The 12,018-nt window shown below is 35.0% G+C and overlaps 1 protein-coding gene across 4 annotated transcripts in view; it reads right to left on the bottom strand.

The window, feature by feature from the left end:
- The window catches only part of wnd (Mitogen-activated protein kinase kinase kinase 13 wallenda), a 67,771-nt gene that overhangs the window by 37,136 nt on the left and 18,617 nt on the right, over positions 1–12,018 (bottom strand). The window contains exons 1-3 of one of the 4 annotated variants that reach the window (XM_089104906.1): positions 10,349–10,426; positions 6,092–6,261; positions 1,214–1,400 (exon numbers count right to left, since the gene is read on the bottom strand). In XM_089104906.1, coding sequence (XP_088961032.1) covers positions 1,214–1,400; positions 6,092–6,261; positions 10,349–10,419 — 428 coding nt within the window. In that variant the 5' untranslated portion in view covers positions 10,420–10,426. Of the gene's footprint in view, positions 1–1,213; positions 1,401–6,091; positions 6,262–9,857; positions 9,896–10,344; positions 10,427–12,018 lie in introns of those variants that run through there. The other 3 variants (XM_089104908.1, XM_089104907.1, XM_089104905.1) reach the window with 3 other exon arrangements.

The following is a 12,018-nucleotide window of genomic DNA, read 5'->3' as shown; positions in this document are numbered from 1 at the left end:
AAAAATAACTGTAATAATACGTTATAAGATGCTAAAAGAAACTCCAACCTCTTCAATGTCATGACTTCAACCCTTTACGAACAACTGCTCGACGGTATGGATTTACATTCATTGTATATTCTACAGCCTATCTCCCTCATTCACAAATTTTATTCGCAATAAAACCTGTATTATTTATTTCATTCAACGGTAAGACTACAAGCTCATGTCATAAAGCCACGTACTCCGGGGTAAGCATAGCATATATTAAATACGTCACCTAACCTAGGTACCTTCCCCCCCCCCCCGGAACAATAGTTTAATATTGTAAACACAATGAGAAATCACGCTTTGCAATCAATTTAGATAGCAAATACCCGTTTGACAGGTTTCCATGGACAGTCTATAGCAGTGGGTGAAATATAATGCAATAGTACCAAAAAATTACTGTCAAAGAGAAAACGGGCAGAAATTAAATGAATAGTCACACGAAATATAAAAAGAACAAACACAGCTGTAAGTAAAAAAAAAATGAATCCTAAAACATAGAGCAATTAAAATAATAATCAAGGCAATATGGAAGAGGTATGTGGTTGTGTTGAAGAGTAAAGCGAGAGTCGTAAAGCGTGATTAAGAGGAATCGTTATTTTTTAAGGGACTCAACGTGCGTTTTTTTATAGAGAAGTTGATGACCTAATATCAAATTTGGCGCAGAGAGACCGAGTTGAAGACACGAACATGGAGTCAAAAGCCAACCGAGGAATAAGATGAGGGCTTGGACATGTTGGATTGGAGGTTTTGGAAGTTTACAGTAATTTATATACAGATATGATATGTAACACATAAACTTTAATTCAGAATTAACGAGTTCGAAAGCATATGAGCAAAATACGGTACTTGTCGGTTATTGGAAATACAGAAGTTTTGGAAATACACCCAAGAAGTGAAGTTAGGTTAATCCTAATGAAATATGACAAACATGATGATAAAATAACACTTTAAAAACAAAATTATGGAAACCCGACCTAACTTAGCGTAACTTTACCTACCCCCCCCCCCTCCAAAGTGAAAATATATAGCCCAAATTATACAAGTCCATTGCATTCTGTCTAAGTCCGATGCATTGTATCATCTGTCACTTGTTTTGTAGCTATGAAACTGGTTTTCTGAGATGTAACCTAAGCGTACTTCTTGAATGTGTTTCCAATAACCGACGAGTATTGAAAATACTTACAGAAACCTGATAATGTTTGGGTGGTTCAGCTGCTTTAAATGACGGATTTCTGTTTCTTGCTTATCTTTGACCTTCTTTACTGCTATAACCTGACCACGAAGTCGACCTTTGAAAACAGCACCCTGTGCACCGGATCCGAGCCATTGGAGATCTTTAATTGATTCAAACGGGATTTCCCAGTCATCAACTGTAATAGAATATTTGTGAACGTAAAAACTTGCAACGCTCATTTCTGGATATGCCTGTTTATTCTCAGTCAAAATCCTAAGATGTTCCTCAGTCACCCTTATACCCCTCCTGCATCTACTCTGTCTTATTCCTTATATTCCACTTTATTTGACAAGAAAACAAAAATTGTGATATTTTGCCAAAGCAGAATACCAAGCTGGAAGGTATTTATTAAGCAATTCTACTATCTATTGGCAATTTTAAATATATTTGTTCAACAAAATGCAGCATATGTTAACCTACTTTAAAGTGTCAATAAAGTTCTTTGCAGCCAATGAGTTCCTTCCATTTAAGCAAAGTAGCTGCATTAGAGGTTTCAGTTCCATAACTATATTACAAATTTATACCCTTTTGTCAGTAACGAACATACATCAGATCTTCCACAACTCATAAAAGCGGAATTAAAAGGTTAAATGTTTGGAATATTTCAGTGTTTGCAAAATTGGCTGCTACAATCAAAAGTGCGACAATGAAATTTTGGTCGAAAATCGGTTATGAATGTGTCGTCGGTACGAAGATAAAAAGGAACATACGCCACTTTTGGACGTTGACAAACTTTGAAGATAAAAAGAGACATAAGCCATGGTCAAACTTTTTTTTTCAATTTTTGGCTTCCTGAAAAGTTTACAAAAATGGTTTATGTCGCCCTTTTAATTATCACACCGAAATGGCGAAAATTCAGAGAAATAAACCAAAAGAAGCATGTTAAGTGAGCTTTGTCGTCGGCTCGGTATGAAATCAGCAGTTAAGCAGGGCTGTGTCCTATATCTGTTAATGCAAATTATTTTGACGGATTCTGTCCTAAGGAACATTGCAGGGGTATGGGAGAATATGGTATCAAATGGGAAGGCAAAACTTTCCCACACTACCAAGCTGGAATGTCAAGCTAGAGGGTATATAAGCCATTCCACTGTAGTCGAGTCGCATTTTTAAATAGATTCATTCAGCAAAATGCAGAATATGTTTACCCGCTTTAAAGTGTCAATATAGGGTACTTGTCTAGTAGCCGGCTAACACGCGAGAAGTGAAGTTTGGTTAATACTAATGAAATAAAACAAAGTATGATAAAAATATAATGGTTTAGAAGCAAATTTGGGCTATATATTTGCACATTAGGAGGTTGGGCGGGGGTAAAGCATAGCATATATTAAATACGTAACCTAACCTAACTTAGGTACCTTTTTTCGCTCCTTTAAGCCCAAAAAACTACAGTTTAAATATTTTTCACAGAGTGAGCAATACCTCATTAGACAGCGGAAACCTCTTTTTCAATAGTATCTTTGACATTCTATATGCGGTTCTTCTCGTGTGTTGCCCAGCTACTAGACAAGTTCCCAATATAGTTCTTTGCAGTCGAAGATTTCCTTCCATTTAAGCAAAGTAGCTGCGTTATAGGTTTCAGTTCCATAATTATTTTACAGATTCATGCCCTTTTGCCTTTTGTCAATAGATAATATACGCCAGAACTTCCACAGCATTTAAAAGTGGTATTTGAAATGTTTCAGTGTTTGCGCATATAACGAAAATGCAGAGAAATAAACCAAAGAATCCCTTGGTTGAGACAACACAATACTCACGCGTTTTTGTTAATTCATTTCTTATTCAAGCAGTTAAATAATGGCTTTAGTTTGCCTTTAGCGGCTTACATGTTAAGTGAGGTTTGTAGGCGGTTCGGTTTGAAATCAATAGTTAAGTAACTAACAAATAATATGTATTTTAAGCATGCAACTGAAATACGATTAAACTTATTCCCCAAAGTTCAGGTGCATTGAAATACCTCTTTTAGACGTAGTTATAAAAAAGGAGTATAGGTTTATATTTTCAACAAGTTTTGATAATCAAAAACATTCTGACGTAAAAGCTTCCGGTGGCCACTGGTTTAATTTCAAGTTTTAGGTTATTCTTGCTTTCTCAAAACTCAGATACCGTAACAACCACATAACATTATTGGTTCTTAAAAATAATAGCCCAACGTAAAATAATTAACATCTTCTGGGAATTACCACATAAAAGGAAAAAAACGAATGCCAAGAGTTAATCTACAACTTCTTCAGAATCTTTAAAAATGAATCGAACCAAGACAAGATCACCACTGGCCCTTTTAAGAGTCAAAAGTGATGACATTAAAGTAAGTCGTTTAAGACATATCGATTTATAATTCAACCAGGGTCGTATCCAGGATTTTTTTTTCATGGGGGATTTACAAAAGATTTTTTTTTTTGGGGGGGGGGGGTCAAACCCTTTGGACCCTCCTGGATAAGGCCTTGAATTCAACATATTACTGACCCCACCAACGAGTTGGAAGGCTGGCAACGGTTCAAAAAAGTGTTTTTTTTTTCTTGCCAGGGAAGTGTCATATTTTTCGAACCGCACTTTCCGAATACCACACTTTTTGTTAATTTTGATCTTCTGTGGAGAGAAAGGGGGGTATTTTTGGAAAAATACAAAAAAAATCGACAGGTCTTCGGCCAGAAGAGTCTGCATGTCGCTGCGCATTTGTAAGAGTGAAAGAGACAATATGGCTTTTTTCTTCTCCATCAGCATCATTTATTCGAATTGTCAACAGAAGTTCTAATTCACACAATACGGATTGTTACTTATACCCTGGCAATCAATAAAAAAATGTCAATGAAAGAAGTTTTTTGCTAAAACCTTCAAGTTAAAAACCTGACTTTTATTTTTATTGCAATCAAAGGCCGAAACTAGGGATTGCCCCTTTTCCGCCATCTGGTACCAATCTTAGACCACCACGTATACCACACAGTTCTACCACGCATGGCAGAGTCACCACACCAATGGGCACAGTTCCACCCTGCTTGGCACACTTTTGCCACGATTGACACGTGCCACCTCGTGTACGGGATTTCTAAAAGTTGTCGATCCCTCGGTTCCAAATACCTATGTAAACAATAAAAGATTCATACTTGTTTTTCAATTTCTTCGGCATATATTGTTTACTTTTTCTGGCAAAATGTGAGTTTTCTTGCGTAACCTGGCACATAAAACTGACAACTGATTATATTTTATCGCACTGCTTGGCTCAAATACGCATATAAAAGATAAAATATTTATTTTGGATTTAAAATTTTTTGGTGTGCATTGTTTCAATGCACATACTAACAATCTAATCTTCAACTATCTAACAAATGAAAATGATGATAGAGTATTTTTTTTTTTTTATCGCAGTGAATGCCTCGAATGCCTATGTAAACAATAAAATGTTCAATTTTGGTTTTTCTTTTTTTTGTGGGCACTGTTCTGATGCACAATCTAACAATCTACAATGAAACTGATAATAATCAGTTTTATTGTTCAAGGCCGTTTCCAGGGGAGGGAGGGGTAGGGGATTTAAACCCCCCACCCAAAATGTTTGTCCAATTCGTAAAAACGTAACAAAAATGCATATACACAAGTTTTTCATGCGTTTTTAGAGATTTTTTTGTAAAACCCCCTCCCCCAACCCTCGAACAAAAATTCTTGATACGACTCTGTCATTACTACTGACTGTTAATACGAATAACAATCCATAAAACAACCGAATTATAAACTCGTCAATGAAAATATAATCACATGACAATTTTAAAATTAAGATTATCATTGAATAAATGATTAATTATGAGCGTGTAAAGGTCGAACTGATTAAGCCGATATAAAGAGGGATAGAGAAATATAGAAAACAAGCTAGTACATTTTTTATTTTTTTTAAATATAATAATTTGGAAGGGAAAAATATCATTTAAGTGCAGACTTATGTTCGGAGCATTGAAAATGTGCTAATGTATATTAAGATGAATTTCCCAACAGCTCCACAACAAGTATTTGGTATTCGACAGTCAGACCGATTTTATTTTATACATTACCCAGTATTTGTTGACAAAATTCCAATGAACATCGAAATTCGGGAAGGCGTCAGAACCATTACCGTCATGACATCGACAAAACCCGTCATAACATCGACACAAATATCCGTCAGAACATCGACTCTTCAGGACATTGACAGTCATAACATCGACACGTCAGTACATAGACAGTCATAACATCGACACGTCAGGACATCGACAGTCATAACATCGACACGTAAGGACATCGACAGTCAAAATCACTACCCGCCAGAACGTCGATAGTCATGACATCGACACGTCAGTTCATCGACAGTCATAATCGCTACCCGTCAGAACGTCGACAGTCATAACATTGACACGTCATAACACCAAAAAAAATTTTCATAATGAAAATCCGTCAGAACCACCAACGATCACCCCCCTGATGTGCCCAAAGTTTGTTTCTAAACTAATATATAAACTCAGAATTTTTTATATAGCGAAAATCCGTCAGAACCACTAACCGTCAGAACGTTGAGAGTCATAACATCGACACGTCATAACATCTAAAATTATCTTAGATGTTATGACTGTCGACGTTCTGACGGGTAGTGATTGTGACTGTCGATGTTATGACTGTCGACATTCTTACCGGTAGCGATTGTGACTGTCGATGTTCTGACGGATTTTCCTTGTCGGCGAAATGACGTTTAGTGCTTATGACGGTTAGATGAAATAGTAGCACCCCTCCAAAATTTAACGATCATTCGACTGCTTGGATCTAAAACACGTAAAAAGTTGACAAAAATAGTTTGATATCATCACTCACCTCTTCCTTTTCCTATAAAGGTGCCAAACACAGGTCGCATACATCCGAATATGCCTTCAAACCAGGACTGAGATGTAGAACTAGTTAGTGGAGGGGAAAATCCTAAGTTATCATTTGAAACTGGGATTTCCAAATGATGTGCATCAACCACCCTCTCGTTAAACTCTTCACTGAAAAAAATAGTTTAATAAATAGCTCTGCCGAATCACATTTATTTATATAGTTTCGCAGTTTAGATTATTTGTCAGAGTACATAAAAAGTGGACACATGAAAACATAAAAACAGCTTCACTCGCTTTTTGGCGCCTGCCTCTGCTTGCCATGGTCGATAACTTAGGCCTTTCGTCCTCGAACGCTTATTATTATGATACCACATTTTCAGTTTTGTTTATAATTTTTTATGTACTTTATATTGTCGAATTTCTATATCATTAAGCCTATTCTAGCGGTTACAATTACTTTGCATACAAACTTTCACATTTCTACCCATAGTTCGATACAAATTAAAAGGAAAAATAGAAAGCTTAAAAGATATGAAGAAAAATTCAGAGTATAAGAATTTTTATTCTTTTCTATTTTTATTTATTTTAATAATCAAAAGAGCAGAAAAAAGAAATGGCTTAAAGTCACTCAAATTGTGATAAACTATAATGACATCTGAAGGCCAAGACAGACGTATCGTTAGCACGCGGGGTTTAAACAAATATGCGAATTATTTCTTTGTCACGTTTGATCCTTGTAAAGTAAATTGTCGTATGACAAACAGTAAAATGTCCATAATATAACAGTGTGTTCAATGATATACAAAAATATATAGGCTAACATTCGAATTGTTCAATATTCCCATTATCAAGGGTTTTCTATTCTTTCTTATGAACATTTATTTTTAAATTACAAAATTTTATTGCAGAAATTGTCCAACGGATACCGATTAATATAGGGGGGTAAAGAGGAACCATTCTCAAATAGAATAAGGAAAATATGAAAACTGCTGTATCACAGCATGCACCTTTCTCTCACTTTTTTATCCACTACTCTTACGGTTAAGCTGATAGGACTAATGTATTGACGTCAGTAGCTACTAAAGAATAGCTATTGTTTAATTTTATTAGAGTTCCAAGTGTCTGAATTTTCGCTATTTGACTGGAAAAAATAGAAATCGGAGGGAAGTTGCTATTTAAAAATGTATAGACTGACAACCTGCAGATCAGTTCTCTGAGACTAGATCGTTTACACTGCCATCTGTAGAAAAATAGCTCTTCATTAAATTTTTATTAACAATTTGGGTCTAGACTTTGGCTCTGACTTTACAATATTTTGCTATGTCCAAATTAAAGAAAATTAAATTCCATTTTTGATTAGGCTGCCATAGCTTATACATTGTGGTGGAAATCACGTTACTTCACAAAGAATTATGCAGAATCAAGGTTTTCAGAGGTTTAAAATAGCAACATTGGTCACTAGTGTTTCATTTTAATAAGTGTTTGTCTGATCCCACATGACTATGCGTAAAAATCTGAGGTTCTCCTGTACTAAACGGACTCTTTTATATACTGCAATTTAAACCAGTCACGAAAAACCCGTTTTTGACGGGATAATTCAAGACACCGCTATAGAATAATACAATGTATAGCGTGGTTTTCATTGCGTATACGATATTTAAACGGTTGTTTTTTGGGGTTTAGGGGAGGTACCTAGATTAAGTTAGGCTAGGTTACGTAATAATATATGCTATGCTTTACCCCCCCCCACCCTAATATGCAAATATATAGCCCAAATTTGTTTCTAAACTATTATATATTCATCCTATTTTATCTTATTTCATTAGCATTAACCAAATTAGCAGAATATAAAAGAGTCCGTTTAGTAGAGGAGTACCAAATCTGATTTTGGTGTGTAGCGTGGTGACTAAAGCCACGGAAAGTACACAAAATTAACATACGTAATATTAACTACAGTCTTTCTTTTTGGATTCCATCTTCCTAAGCAGGAAATATGTAGATAGCAACAATCCATGCACTGCAAGTCGTCATCACGTAAAAGGGCAAGCTAATAATGCAAAGTATCGTCAAACAGTAGTATTATATACATTTTAATGTGTTTGTTAAAAAGGGTCTTTTAGTTCTTGACAGTTGCGATTCTTTATTTGTTTGATCAGCTTAATGGCCAAAAGTCTACAGAATAACAATGTTTGCGAAATAAATGTTTGCGAAAATAAATGAGAGCATTTTTTTTGGTTTTCATTAAACTTTCTGGTGATTTTGTGCAAAAATTTCCCTTCTAAACCAGTTACAATAACTATCCACAAAAGAGTAATCTCATATGATTCTTCATTTAACACATTTTTCAAATATAATACTCATTACTGTGATGATTCCATCCAAGCCCCCTCTCCTTTAGTGTCTGGTTATAGCCCTAGGCTATATACAGCAGTTTGCGAATTTTGTTAGTTGTTTCACAGCTAGTGCTATTTGTGTTATGAACAAACTATTGATCAGATATAAGTACAAAAACAATGCAAACCCACAGAATTATCAAACTTTTGTGGAGTACCGACAAAATGCTCTTGTGCTGCTATTGAGCAAATTTAGAAGTGATGGACTGCCCAAGTCCTTTTCCAAATCCCAATTCTCTGAGTTATATTTTAATACGAATAAGCTCTTTAAAGATCGTATAAAAGCTACTAATTAAGCTAATTTAAGACCAAAATGATATTTAAAGAGAACTTGAAGGTTGACAAGATATAATTTACTGGTATTATAGCAGAAAATCGGGATTGGGATTGGGAAGGGCTAAAACTAAGTAAGCTACAAAGTTTGAATCAAAATTTAATTTATGAGAAAAAATATGATAAACACACGATGATTTTTCATAGATTCTTTTCGAACAAATCCGCGGAATTTTGATCACAATTATAGCTGATTCTTTATTCATTTTTTACTTATAGATTAGCCAAATTCTGTTGAGTAAGGACAAGCATCGGTTTGGATTAATAACACTAAAACTATAAAATTATCATCTAAACTTGACGATAAAGAACCTACTAACTTGCCCTTTTCTTGTCTTATTACACGGTTTTTAATAACTGTTTTATGCTGGCATCGTATGTTGTACTAATCTCTATACTGATTGTACCATCTGGAAAAAGATTCGATCTTTTTCTCTGTTGGCAAAGTATTTTTTTTAATAAGTAGCTAGTTCTTAAACAACCGTGAGTTCAACTACATTAGTGGTTTGAGATTTGGTCTTTTATCTTCAAATGAGAGGAAAAAAAGTGGATTTTTTTCCATTTTGGAGTGTCCATCCCTGCAAAGAAAACCACGCATTCAAAAAGTATTTTGAAAAATGTTACTACTTCAGCCCTTTTTAAGAATCTTTTCGTTTTATTTGGGAGAGCAGGGGCGGATCTAGAGCAAAATCTTGGGGGAGGCCCAATGTGACAACGCCACCAATGAGCAAAATCTTGGAGGGGGGCAATTTGACAAAGGTGCCAATAATTAACCAAGTTGACAAATTTGTTCTAAAAAAGAGTAAAAAAAATAAAATCACAGGACAAGAGGGCACCAGAAAAAACCTTGGGGGGGGTCCCCCGGCCCCATTGGATCTGCCAGTGTGGGAGAGACAGTTTTTTCTATAACACTGCAAGGTAAAACTAAGAACCCCTATTGTCCAAGCATATACCGTTCAGAAATATAAATCCTAATTTACTAAAAAAAAATTAAATTACTAGCCAAAAAGCCTGTCAGACAAAAGAATTTTATCGCACCTCCAATTTATACCAGGTTTCATTCGTTTTTTCTTCGGTTCTTCAGAACTTCCACATTTTCCATTCGCTTTTTACTGCATGGTCTGTTAGCTTCGCTTACAATTAAACAAAAAAAGTTGTTTTTTTAGATTAAAGTATAAAGTTACAGTAAAAATTAAAAAAGCAGAAACTATTCTGTATATGAGGGAAGGCTGCTCCATCCTCAAACCCCTTCTATACGCTTAAGTTTTATGGTGCTTAAACAATACTACTTATTCCAATTCAATGGCCCTTGCGTTTGAGCAGTCGTTTTTAAAGAATGAACAAAATATATACAACTTTAGTATTAACTGTGGGGCGTTTAAGGAGGAAGAGTCCCCCTCAAATACAGAAAAATTTCTGTTCCTTAAAGTTTTAATTTTGTTCTTCATTGCATTTGAGAAAAATAAAGCGTATATGTGTAGGCCTATATATACATATATATTTACGAAGTAAATGCGGACTGTACTTGCTTGATATTTAACCTAAATTGCTTTAACCGTCTGCTCACGTCAGAAACCAAAGTAGAAATTGTCCGAGCCATCACAGCTATAAACATATACTAAATAGATTATCCACTTAGCGTTATTGAACTTGAATAACTGGGGTTTTCTGTTATGCAGATTAGAGGCCCAACACCCGCTTGCAAATAGCCTGTGCGTCAGCACGGTAACGGGATTAGAGATTGACCTCGGAAAGAGATAATCAATGTGACAAGTACCAGAGATGACGATCTAAATTTTTTGAAGAAATCATTTTTGACTTTCTCGTTTACATTTTCTTTTCTTTAGAAAAACGAACACAAACAGTTAATTTAATATGATAGAAAATTACAAAAAGAAGGGGTACAGCGACAATGAAAGATTCGGAGGAGGGGGAACAAAGGCACAGAGCTCAACCCCCTGCACACTTGCCTGCTAATAACTTAGACAAATTTGAGAGACTTCTATGATTGCTTACATGCATCAAAGATATTTAGTCACTACTTTAGCAAAAGCCAAACCAGTAGTATAATGAATTAAAACTCTTTACTGGGATGATTAGTGTAATTCTGATAAATTAGATTCTTTATTATCCAAACATACACATAGGGGGGAGTGATCACGTTTTAAAATATCAAGGTTCTTACGATTATCTTGTATTTTCTCATCCTTTTCATAATAGTTACAATTTTATGCTTTTTTCACATTTGCTATCCCCCAAAATTTAGTTTTCGAGTTAAATCCCCGTATACGTATGTGCAAAGAGTTCTTGGTAACCAACTGTAATTAAGGAGCGACTCGGCACAATAATAACTGAAACTCTAAAAACGGAACTTTGATGACAATATATGCATCAAAAAAATTGTTATTTTCCACAGGGAAAATGTTCCATGGGGAGGGCTATCCGGGGGGTTTAACTTTCTAGGTGGAACTTTACACGGAGGGTAGGGATTTGGAAGATTTCCTATACGAAATTCTTTTTATTTGTCTTACTTTCTCTCTGACGGATCAATTTTACATGTTGAGATGTTCCGGGGGAAATGTCCTGGGGAAATGTTCAACGGGGTTCGAATTGCCTGGGAGATTTTTTACGGTGAAATTCTCCGCGGGAAAATTTTCCACGGTAGAATTGCCATGGGGGGGGGTGATTTTCTGAAAATTATCCACACAGGAGAGGATATCCGGCATGATTCGAGAAACGATCAGAAGTTAAATTTAAAAACCTCTAAGCATAGACTATTTTATACGACTTTTAATGGGCTTCAGAAAATTATCCTATCCCCCTTTTTACCCATGTGCATGGTTACTGAAAGTGGTCAAACTATTTCCCTTGTTCCCTGTACGGCGATGTAAAAAAAAAGCCCTTTTGCCAAACAGCTGAGCTTCCCGAGATACGCGGCCTTGAAGTCGCCTTAAAGCTACTATGGTAACCTTGAAAAATGAAGCACAACGTTCTCTGTGACATATAAAAAAAAAGTTAAAAAAGGAAATAATGCAAGAAAAGACTAAAATATATATATATATATATATATATATATATATATATATATATATATATATATATATATATATATATATATATATATATATATATATATATATATATATATATATATATATATATATATATATATATATATATATATATGTTACCGTGAATG

This window comes from Artemia sp. Qi Xiang Cuo, chromosome 19, assembly GCF_049724085.1.
Source record: "Artemia sp. Qi Xiang Cuo chromosome 19, ASM4972408v1, whole genome shotgun sequence".
NCBI lineage: Eukaryota > Metazoa > Arthropoda > Branchiopoda > Anostraca > Artemiidae > Artemia > Artemia sp. Qi Xiang Cuo.
The sequence above is the reverse complement of the archived record's forward strand: the minus strand, read 5'-3'. Positions and strand labels throughout refer to the sequence as shown.